The sequence below is a fragment of the Prinia subflava genome, chromosome 2 (assembly GCF_021018805.1).
Source record: "Prinia subflava isolate CZ2003 ecotype Zambia chromosome 2, Cam_Psub_1.2, whole genome shotgun sequence".
Classification (NCBI taxonomy): domain Eukaryota; kingdom Metazoa; phylum Chordata; class Aves; order Passeriformes; family Cisticolidae; genus Prinia; species Prinia subflava.
In genome coordinates, this window is record NC_086248.1 from 77469743 (window position 1) to 77481880 (window position 12138).

General features: G+C 36.2%; 1 protein-coding gene across 4 annotated transcripts in view; it reads right to left on the bottom strand.

The window, feature by feature from the left end:
- MAP3K4 (mitogen-activated protein kinase kinase kinase 4) overlaps positions 1-12138 on the bottom strand; it is a 64987-nt gene that overhangs the window by 31677 nt on the left and 21172 nt on the right. For all 4 annotated transcript variants that reach the window (XR_010079370.1, XM_063390636.1, XM_063390634.1 and 1 more), the window contains exons 4-11: positions 10639-10881; positions 6910-7056; positions 5570-5727; positions 5137-5253; positions 4623-4722; positions 4453-4536; positions 2126-2392; positions 252-401 (exon numbers count right to left, since the gene is read on the bottom strand). Coding sequence is in view for 3 of the 4 variants with exons in the window: in XM_063390636.1 (XP_063246706.1) it covers positions 252-401; positions 2126-2392; positions 4453-4536; positions 4623-4722; positions 5137-5253; positions 5570-5727; positions 6910-7056; positions 10639-10881 (1266 nt within the window). In the remaining variant the exon portion in view is untranslated. The remainder of the gene's footprint in view (positions 1-251; positions 402-2125; positions 2393-4452; positions 4537-4622; positions 4723-5136; positions 5254-5569; positions 5728-6909; positions 7057-10638; positions 10882-12138) is intronic.

Below are 12138 nucleotides of genomic sequence, written 5' to 3' on the forward strand. Positions count from 1 at the left end.
CACCTGCATTACGGACTTGTTTCTCAATTACCCAATGCAGAAATTATTACACCAATATAGCTCAAAAACACGTTCACAAGTCATTTGCAAAAGAGTGGAAATTGTACTGAAAGCAAAGTCCATAGAGGACTATCACATAACTTAAAATTGCAGAATATGCAATTAGCTTTGCAATCGATTTTTCTTCCACTTTTTTACTTGTCAGTGAGCAAAGCATCATCAGTTTTGATAGATAATCCAAACCTACTTACCTTTAGCTGCTGTAGAGCTTTGGCAATGATCGGTTGGCTGGATGTCTGTTCCTGGTGCAGAGATATGAGCCCTTCAATAGACTGCTGGAAAGCTTTTCTCTGACTCACAAGGTGGGCAGACTGAATGACTACAAGGAGGAGGTTATCAACCTAGAACACAAGACACCACTACTTCTTATAAAGAAAATCCTCTCTGTAAAAATACATCCAATATCACCAAATTCCCATCAGTTATTTTTTAAATTGTAATGCACGAAAGTATGTATTGTCACTATTCATGAAAATCTAAATTCACACAGAAAAGCTTAATGCTGGCAATTCAACTCAAACTCTCATCTAATGAGCAGCATTCCATTAGGGTAAATGCCACAGCAAGTTTTCATGGGGAATATGGTCCTGTTCACTTCAGAAAAATATGGGAAACACTTAATTAAATTACCTTCAGATTAGCTATACACAAAAAAGCAACAGGTAAGCAAAAATAATTGTATTTTCTCAAAGTAGACAGAAATAACAACCATCACACAAACAACGAGGTTTTATCCAAGAAACACAACATACCTCAGGACAAAAGCTCTGATATTGCACAAGTCTATGAAAGCATACAGTCACAGACAGTGCTGCCATACTAAGCTCTGCTGATTTCAAACTACAGACAATGCATCTACAAGTTACTCACAAAACAAGACCTACTTCATCCTGATTTTCAATTCTCCTCCCCAAAGACTAATTTCATGCTCAAAATTCTGTTAGTGCTGATGAGATTCTTTCATTTGATTTTAGTATTTAACACTTTACATTTTCTCTACTTTGCAATCAAAATGCATTTTTTAAAGACAGAATCTTTCTGAAGGACTTTTTATCTCCTAATCTTTCGATCCTGGATTTAAAAATCCTAGTAAGTGTTACAGACATCTAAACACACAGAGATAGTGTTTTATGTACGTTTACAATGGAAGAAATCATTTGCAAACCAATTTTCATTTATTGCTGTTTTCATTTTCTGAACAAAATACTAACTTTGAAAAGTCCAAAGAACTTCCAAGCACTAAATCAAAGGCTGGGTTTTTATTGTTCAATTGGAACAACAGGCAAACAAGAAACAACGTGTTTGCACATTAAAAGCAGCAGTATGTAGAGGAATGACTTTTTCAACTGTAATTGCTAAAACTCTCTGAATGCCAAAGGTCAGGCTCAGTGGCATGGAAAGTCACTCTCTTCATGGACGGTACAGCCCATTTATGGTAGGGATCCAAGGAACTGCATGACATACCAAAAGGAAAATTCATATAGCTTAACATGAAGGATATGAGAACACAAGGGGTAGGGAGCAGGCTCAGCTGTCAGAGTGCAGCTTAACTGCTGGCAGGGAAACTCTGTTGGCTTGGGAAGAAGGAAAGTATGACTTGAAACATTTCTTCCTGCAGAACTGCTGAATATCTAGTAACTTCCAGAGAAATTTAACATTAAATGTCCCAATTCCTCCAAGATCAAGAGTAACTGGTTTCATGCCCCAGTCTGTGGAAAGCACACAACCATCACATGGTCTTCGAGACTGGTAACTTCTTAATAAAATGTTCAGCTTTCAAGCCTTATCCACCCTTCTGAACACCCAACTAGATATTAAAACTATTTCTATTATACAAGTACAACTCTGAAAAAGGCACATTTGTGGAGACTGATCCTGCCAGGAAATGATACAATCCATTTTGTATCTGCATTTAACACAACTAAGAATCAAACTTATTCCTGAATTTAACTTTTTATTACCTATAAAAGGACACATGCTTCACTTGCATCACTCCAGTTAATCTGATAGAATAGGCATTCACAGAAGAGTGGAGATGACAGAGGGGGAACAAGACCAAACCCACCTGCATGGTGCGCAGCGTATCAACAGTTTCTACTTGTGGCACTACTTTGACTGGCTGAGCCTCCCACGCACTCCAGCTGTCATCTACCTCGTGGTCTTTGTCACTGTGCTTGGTCATCAGCAGGTAGGCCTCGTACGTGAGCTCATCTGAATCCTTGGAGCAATCCTTCCCGGCAGCCGCATTGAGGAGCTGCAAAATCACAGACTTCTCCCCCGCAATGCTGCCTGGTACAAACACTTGTAAACTCTCGAGTCCGGGGATTTGGACCTGTAGGAAAAAAAAATACACTGAATGAGTGAATCTCACTGTCTTTCATGACAAATAAAAAAGATTAAATAGGTAGTATCATTTAAGCAACAGGAAGACTCTCCATCCTAAAAAGCTGTACAATATACATACTAACAAGATACCGTCAACTGTTTTTTGCACTGAAAGTCAAAATGCATTATAAATTATTTCTTTTGATATCCACTGGATCACCATTTTCAGTGACTTTTTCTGTGTTCTTCAAGTTAATCCTTCCACATATTCTTCTAAAGGAATCTTGTTACCAAAGAACTCCAGTTTCACATACACACCATACATGCACGCATACAAGAGTATAAAACATACATACACATATTTTAAAAAGTAAGTTACTCAACAAAGAGTATTATAAGAAAAATTCTTTCAGAATTCATACATTTCTCAATGACTACAAAAAACAAAGAGTACACAAAAAAATCTGTCTAAAAAAGTAACTGTTATTCTTCTTCTTTTCTTATTATTCTTCTTTTATTTTCATAAAAGCTAGATTAAGTCCAGTTAGAGCATTCTCTTTTAATAAAATACTACTGCTACTACTTAAAAATTACTTCCAATTATATCTGTCAAATTGGTAGCAATACTTCAACCAAGCCAGGCATCAGAAGCAGACTGTGAAAACAGTAAAATAGCCAGTATCTTTACTTGACATGAGATAATTGACTCATGGTGGACTTAAATTCTCTCTTTTCAGACTGTGATGTCATCAAGCTAAGATAAAACACTGCACTCAGCACTTCTACCATTAAGCAGACATATTCTATAACCAAAACCATTATAATCTGTAGGTCACTCCAAAATACTAGATGGTTGTTACTAAAAGCTAAACTAGTTTCCCAAAACTAATGAGCATCTGCCTGAAAAGGCTGTCAAAAATTCAGGCTCCCTACATGATATTAGAGGGCCAATATATAGTGCTCATTATCAAAATGTGTGTCATTTAACCCATGTGTAACAGATGTCTCAAATATGAGACACAATTTTTTCTTCAAAAAATGTACATAAGAAAAAAATACAATCTTTAAAAGATCTACTAAAACTAATATGGTATCTTAAAGCAGCAAGACTACATACTTGGGGGACAATATTTTTTAAAGTAAATATACTGATTTCCCTGGCTATTTTCCAACTCAAACAATTCATAGACCAGGCCCCTGCTGAGGCAGTTGTTTTATCCATGTATTTACAACCCTTTATGAACTTCTCTCCTATGAACTTGTTTGTGTTCCCTTAAACATTTTTCTGTATTTAGTAAACATTTATATTAATCTAACATGAATTATGTCATTAAAAAGTTAGTGCATTATTTCCCAACTGTGAATTATGTATATACTAAAAGTATGGAAGGACGAAAAAGAACAGCAGATCCAAATACTTTTGATCTGTTGAAGCAAATGAGTTACTTAAACTACAAAAAAGACTTGTTGACCTATGAATTTTTAAGGAATTTTGCAAAACCACAAATGTGGGACATTGCATTGCAGTAAATATAGAGCACTGAGAGCTTAGCTTACTTTTGCTGTATAACAGTATTCTAGCAACAGTTACTCTGGAACAGAGTCCCTGTATTTCCCATGTCCTTAGTACTCTCTAGGAAGCTTGCTAAAGCAGACCTCCACTATAATACTGTTGCTTTACATAAGCAAAACACAGGTCTATAGTCTGAGATTATCTACTCAAACGTGTACCCATCTACCTTACAGACTTGAAAGCATTTGTTTCATAGCACTCACTACTAAGCTTTATTAAACAGAAAGGCTTTTCCTCAGTCACAAAGAGAATCTTTGGAAAAACAAGGAATTAAGACACTAATTTCCCAAAACATAGACTAGCATTCTCACTCGTGTTATACAAACACAAGTACAGAATTTGACTACCACAATTCAATATTAAATACACAACACTTTAAATGTTGAAATATAGATGTCCCATTAAAAAACTAAAGCATGCCAATATTTGACATTTTGCTTAGCATACTCAGTTCACTTTTGTGCCTCTAAACCTTATCACCCATGTGAATTTACCTTCACATACTCTTTTGTTTTCAGAGCATTCAGAAGATCTCGCACAGGGGCTGACAACGCAAATTCTGCTGCTATTTCAAGGTCCTACAAATAATGACAAAACAAAGAAATATGCTTTCAGACTAAATTTCTTTAAATCATATAAATAAGAGGAGACTCTGTTAACTTACCTTCCTCAGCATTTTAGCAAAACCAAGAGCTTTGGAGGCCCTTTCTCTAGCTTCATGGAACAGCTCTTTCAGTGCTCGGCTGGTCTCTATAACAGACCTCCTGAAACATTGGCAGAAATGAAATGACAATGTTTTAACAAATCATATTACACTTATACAGCCATTAAAATAATTACTTACATGTATGTTAGGAAAAAGAACATAAATATTTGCAAGCAGCTGACAAATAAATTGAACTTGCATAGGCACATCTTTGGTAAGAATATAAAAATCTAATTCAAATACCATTACATAAACAACCTCTCATAGCCTAAACTAAAGAGAAGGTTACTAGGCTTCAAAAAAACCAAAATGATGGTTCATTAATACTGTACACATAAATATAGTGATACAGTCTGTGAACCCTTACATTTACCAAGTTTGCATTCTAAGGAATAAAATACATTATGCAGCTGTCAGAGATAGAGAAGCATATATAAGTGTTGTGTTATTATTAAGGCAAAAGACTTAATACCTGATTTCATCTGATGCAGTACTGTCATCAGCACTGGCCCAAAACTCATCACAACTGTCTTGTAGCCCAGAATCTAGAAATATTCCTGTAGATTTCAGCAGCATTCCTGCAATATCACTGTAGCAACAGAAATGGTGGAACTTCAGAGTCTTACTGAGGTAGCATGGCATCTTAAATTTCTTCTTTCTTAATGCAAGAGAGCTGTTACCCAGTCCACATACAGAAACAAGTAGCATCTTGGGGCCCACAGAAGCCACCTGGACCTACTGCATCCTACACCTACAGCCACTGCAATAATCCATACATTCACAAAGACTACCAACTGCTTAATGATATCTCAAGAAGGCCCATCTGCAAACCCCAAACAAGTGCTGACTTGAATACCCCTCTGGTATAAAACAACACCATAGCAGAGGAATTAAATAAAACCTACCAAAATAGTTTTCCAGCTTGAGCTTCACCCCCTCTTATATAAGGCGTTATTTCTTTGGTGAAATTCCATTCTTCCTCTAACAGATTTTTTAAACTGTGAGATGCTTGAGGTAACTGCTGCAGCATTTGGATCCAGCTTCGCATATAATCAAAGTACACCTGAACAAGGAAACATAATGTAAACAGAGTTGTTACACAAGGTGTTAAGGACCAGAACTTCTCATATCAACAAATAAAGTCAGTATTATACAGTTTTTAGAAGGTATTTCTACAATAATTTTCATTTGCTCCAACCGAAAATGAGCTCCATGGTTTCACACAAAAGGTTCAATTTACGGCTCAGCAAGTATTCAACTCTACATCTCCACAACACCTGCCTGAGCATGTTGACCACCTTGCTTGCTGTACTGCTATTTACTATTGTATTAGTGAAAACTGACAGTAGCCAGAGGTTTTAAAGTTGAACTGCTGAAAAATAGTCTCTAAACCTATTATTAACTGCACTACGTCAAAAGGTTTTATCCAAACATATCCTCCTGGATACAGTAAGTGCCATGAAAAGGTTTCTGAGATTCTACATTACACTTCGTGTTCCTTTATGTCAAGTCTTATCTCTCACCTTTATTTAATTAACTATTGTTTGAAATCAACATAAAAAATCCAGGTAAGTTCAATTTTTCTTCAACCATCTGCCCTTCAGGATTATATTGAATGCAAAAAATTATCTGCAATTTGTTTAATTTCAATAATTCATAACATCCCTCCTCAAAAATGTTTAAGGTATCTTCTATTAGTTTCAGGTATTTTCAGACTACACTGTAAAAATGCCAAGATCATAGAATCATGGAATGTTTTGGGTTGAAGTGGACCTTAGGGATCTTCCAGTTCCAACCCCTATCTTTCAGAGGCCAAGTGTAAAGAGACTTCTTTAACTAATTGCAACAATTATTACACATTAAAAACAATGCATATCAATTATGCATTAATGCAATGCCAATACAGTAAGGTATAATGTTAGTCAAAAAATCATTATTTTATTCAATATTAAAAGATTACTAAAAGTTTAGCTCAAACTCATGGAATTTACAGTTCTATATATGAACCATTTTTAGTAAATACAGGCAATTTAAAAGTATACTATACCACAGAACAAAACCCAGGATTGCTAAAACAGCACTGGCTTCTCTGTTACCTTTACAAGTTTATTAAAACAATAAAATTATACCAAAGCAGGGAAAGAAAAAAAAAAAAAAAGGCAAAAAGCCCTAAAAGGGATAACAAATTTCTATTAGCAGTACTCAGATTAATACACTTACTTGCACGCTCCTTTTTGAAGCTTACCATTAACATTTTATGCAGATCCTCTTCAAAAGAGTCAATGTTGCAATCAATTTTTTGTAAGTCATCTAACACTTCCCGTAACATGAACTGGTAATATTGCTTCATTAAGAGTCCACCCTTCAGAACCTCTTTACACTCTCTCACTAGCTGCAAGAGAAAAACACCAAAACTGCCATCAGTTAAGACATTACTCTTGAATTCGCCCTTTGTCAGCCCGGTTTAACTAACTAACTATGTTAGTTTGTCACTAAATTTCTACAGCTTTTTGAAGCAAGTACAGTTGCTCTACCGCAGGAAAGACGCCACTAGTATTCCAGGATTATTTCATTACAATCCCCTTATTTGCCATACCAATGTAAATGGAGCCAGAGGCAGATGTTTCAGACTTACTCCCTGCACAATGCTGCAGCAAGCAGCTTACTGGACAATTAGTTTAGAAAGGGGCAAAGGGCTCACAGTCACAAAATCACCACTTTCAACAGAAGCAAGTCAGGAAAAATATGCAACGTGTTTAACATATGCTCAGAGAAATGTTTTACTGCAGTGAATTCACTGCCAATCTCCTGGGCAGGTGCCCTCAATTCCAAAATCCATACCAGACCTGAAAACAATGAGTGTTTTTTTGTTGCTTCCCTGGGCAAATCTAACATGAGGAAAGCTTTCTTTTTTAACTGCAGAAGACTGTGGAAGGGCTGTCACCACCCCCTGAAAGCTTATTCTTTATCTATTTCAAGAGACATGCAAAACACAGGTACAGGAGTACACAACAAGCAAGGATCATTTCAAACCTACACTAACAAGTGCTTTTCTTTCAGAAGCCCTTCAAGTGCTAAACATGTATTCTGAAATCATCATCAGTCTTCAGGTTTGACAATCCCTGTTCTTTTCTGAGGGTCAGAGAAAATGGAATTGCTAGCTGATTAATAAGCTTTTTAAAGCCTTTTATAACGCCTCTCCTGGCAAAGTAATGTATCAATATAGTGGACTCAATGTATGAGAAATTAAAATGGCATGAAAGCAGAAAACATACAAGGATGTTATTAGTATGACAAGAGTCTTTGGAATCCTTTGCGGGCCAGAACACATTATGTTGTACTCCTTGTTGTGCAGAGGAAACAAGGATAATAGTCTGAACTCTACAGTTTAAAATTTACCAAGGTAGATGAAAAAGGGTAAAAAAAAAAAGTGATTTTTTGTAAGGTGGAAATCCAAAAGGACACTTTTATATCCCTAACCTGTCACATACTTTAAAATGAATGTCCTTCACTCAATCACATCCAGTGTATTTTGTGTTAACCTATGGGTTTTTTTAGATATGGAAGCCTAAATCAGAGCTATACACATTCATTATAAAATGAACTTGGAAAATTTCATTAAAAATGCAGTTATTGAAACAGGAGACAGGAGAAAAGACACATTGCAAGAGGCATATAAGCTGTGTTCGTTTTCTTTTTGTGTATATACTGTTTATTGAAAATCAGATTAATTTTTTAATACTATTGACTTGCTAGTAATACAAAAATTTAATGTCACCTTGAAAAAGTTGAGTAACAAGACTAGCATACCTGATATGTTCACACAGTACTGCTATATATTTCAAATGGTACCAAAAAGCAAGAGATACTTAAAGGTCTCAGTGCCTCAAATAACATTCACTTGGTCAATCATTATTAAAAAACAGACTGTACTGTGCTACTTGCATGCAAAGAACAATTCAGGGATTGGGTTTGTTCAGCCTTGAAAAGAGAAGATGCAAAGGGAATTTAATCACAGATCTCCAATGCCTAGAGGGCAGTTGCAAAGAAAAGTACAACAAAGCACTGGCTCTGGCCCTCAGTGCAGAGAGTCAATGCACATCAGCCTACCCAGGAGACCATCTTACAGAAGGAAATGGAGCAGTGCCACTTCCAGAATGCTGTGCTGCAGCACCAGCTCTCCTTCCTGAGTAATACCTTGAAAGAACTGAAAAATCCTATGCCTGCAGTTCAGACGGCCCAGATGTCTTGAGTTGTGTACAAGTTCTGCATCCCTGCCCAGTGGCCATGAGAGCAGCATGACTGAAGAGAGCTGGGTTGATCATATTTCATATCAGCTTCTGAGGGCTACCGTGTGATGCAGGACATCGATGAGGTCCCCTCTCAGCTGTCTCTTCTCAGGGCTGAACAGGGCCAGCTCCCTCAGCCTTTCCTCACAGGACAGATGTTCCAAGCCTCTAAGCATCTCTGCCCTGCACTGGACCCAGTCCAGGAGCTCTACGTCTCTCTAGTTCTGAAGAGCTCAGAACTGCACACAGCAGTCCTGATGCACCTCACTGGGGATTGAGTAGAAGGGCAGGATCAACTCCCTCAACCTGTTGACAATGCTCTGATATACAAAAACAACTTAATTTGGGGATCAATCTAATTGTAGGACCCAGCCTCCAGAAGGTTGGACCAGAGTATCTCTAATCCAGTCCTCTCTGTAGTTCTGTAATACTCTGTGAACTTGCAGAATAGCACAGACTCCTGGACTCTTCTTTTTAACTTGCTCAAGATTTTAGGAATTATACTTCTTCCGAAAACAAACATCAATTTGTGAAAAGTCCTCCACAGCTCCTTGGACAGTTCAGAAACATTGTGTGGGATAGGAAGTATTTGTTGAATTCATTTTTTCAATGTCATTACTAAGGCAATGTCTGGTACAAACACAGTTTTTTCCAGGAAGAAAGTGTCATTTTTACTTAACTTGGGAGTCCACAAGGAGCATACAAAATGTTAAGGGGAAAAAAAACCAAAATCACCCCCATCTCTGAAGGGTATATACTGTGTTTAACAGCAGAGTATGCTATGCAATGTATTACTCTACAACTGTTAAGGATGAAATTATAGGTTTCAGTCAATAGAGAGAGCAAGGGAGAGCACAGGAGGAAAGGAATAGAGGACAAATTTATTTGGGAACACAAAGCAACACAGCAATGGATTTTGGATCAGCAAATAACTGGAAGGTGTGATCATGATCAGTCCAAGAGTTTATTTAGATGTTTACTTTTAGAGCTCATCTGTAAAACTACTATTTGATTATGCTTGCCAGGATGCAGGGAGATCAGATGAATTTAGTAGGTCCTGGACTATACTTTGAAAACTGGCATTGATCTAAACAGCCTTCATTGTACCTGACAGCCTCCAGAAAATAAACCCTTATACAATATTCTCAACCAGTGACAGGACTGACAATCTTGGGTCACTGCCCTCAGAAAAAAATACAGTAGGCTGGGGAAGATTTTATTTATTCCATTTTTCTTCTTAATAATCTTTCACTGTGTGACTACTGCATATTAGCAGATGTCTCACATTCACAAGAGAAAAAAAACAAATCTAAGAGGAAAGAAATACAGGCCCTTAAAACTACTTATATTGCCTAAGAAACCCAAACAGAGGAAGATGTGCTAGAGAAGATTATATAGCTTATAATGCAATTGGAACCAATACTGTTTTACTTTTGTTGGCTAATAATATTTTTAATCACCACTTTTGATATGGAAGCCTACATCAGAGAGCTATACATGACCAGTTATTTATTATGCAAAAAGCAGATCTCCATATGAATTACAAGACTATTTACAAAAAATTATTACATAATTATACACTGTAATTTGTTACGCTAATCCTCTTTAAATTGACACCACATCATAATAAAATGACAAAATATTTCAAACAGGAAATATACATTAAAAAAGCAACTGAAGCAAACCTGTTTAATACTCAAAAGTGATGGCTCCCCAGCAGGTCTTTGTTCCAACCTCAGCTTGAGACATTCATGGATAACATTGAGCAGGACTCGGCAGAGAACCAAGAATGCAGGTTCAAAAGATGGCAAATCCATGGATTTCAGCTCCTCCCATGATACAGCGCTGCGTTTTTGCTCGCAACAAGGTGGGAAATTTAGTAACTGCACATAATCTGAACACAACATGGGATCTGGAAATTCTGAAAACTAACAAAAAATAGGTATCATGAAAAGGATCCTTGAAAGTCTTTAGGAGTTTGGATTTGTTTAAAGTAGCACGCACAGAAGTATGTTTTTAAAAGGTAATAGTCTATTAGCTGGCAAGTCAACCACACAAATTTCAGGTTTAGATCACTGGGGGATTTTTAAAGCTAACTTTTTTTTTTAAGGATCATCAGTCTCAGGAAAAACAACTATGGACCCTTGGAAACGAACAAAATCACTTAGTTTATGTTTTGACATTATCTAGAGAAACAAGTGTACACTAAGCCACATCAGGTACATAACCTCATTTCTTTTCAAATACCTAATGCGTATATTAACATAAAACTCCACACTGTAAATGAATGCAATATTCAAAAAAGTGTCACTATGTAAACTAAGCCAAAGCACTGAAAAAGTAACCTTTGAATTGTTGTAGATTTTAAATTTACACTGTCTAAAAATGGAACATGAAATATAGACATTAAGCTGGTTTGTTGCTTTGAGGATTTTGGGGTGTGGGGGTTTTTTATTAATAAACTTACTTTTCATTTAAATTAAGATTCCATTTCAATAAAATTACTTTTCTAATTAGAGAAAATAATTGAGACTATGAAATAAACATCCTAGAAATCCAAACTATATACTTCGTGATAACATTCTAAGCAAGGCTGTACAAGGAGGTATTCTGCTGTTTAATTTAGAAAGAAAAGTTGGACTGCAGAACATGTGTAGCTCCTGAAGACAGCAACACACGGGACATCATTTAAGGATAAGATTTGTTTCAGATCAAGTTTGTTTTATTCTTATTCTCATTTCTCAGATGCTAACCATGACATCTCAATATCCTTCATTCATACAGCAGATATAACTACCATTTTCTAGGTTTTTCTTCAGCCAAATTGAAATAATATCACTACAAAAGGGAGAAAAATATTACCAGTAATTAGAGTATGATAATGATAGATGATAAAACTGCTGCTTAGAAAGTTTAAAAAACCTTTTAAGCTCATAATGTAGCAAAAACTAAAACACATATTTTAAAAACTTTTATCGTCTTAGATGGAACAGTAATGTCTTCTTTTTACTCTCTTTAAAAGGAACATATAGCACCAGAACAGCATCAGAGCTAAAGATTTTTATACAAGATGTTTTCATTAACAAACAGATCATGAAAATGCTACACTTCCACAGTACAACAACAACAACAAAAAACTAAGAAGTAAAATCCTCATGGTGATGCAAATATAGTTTGGGAAAATT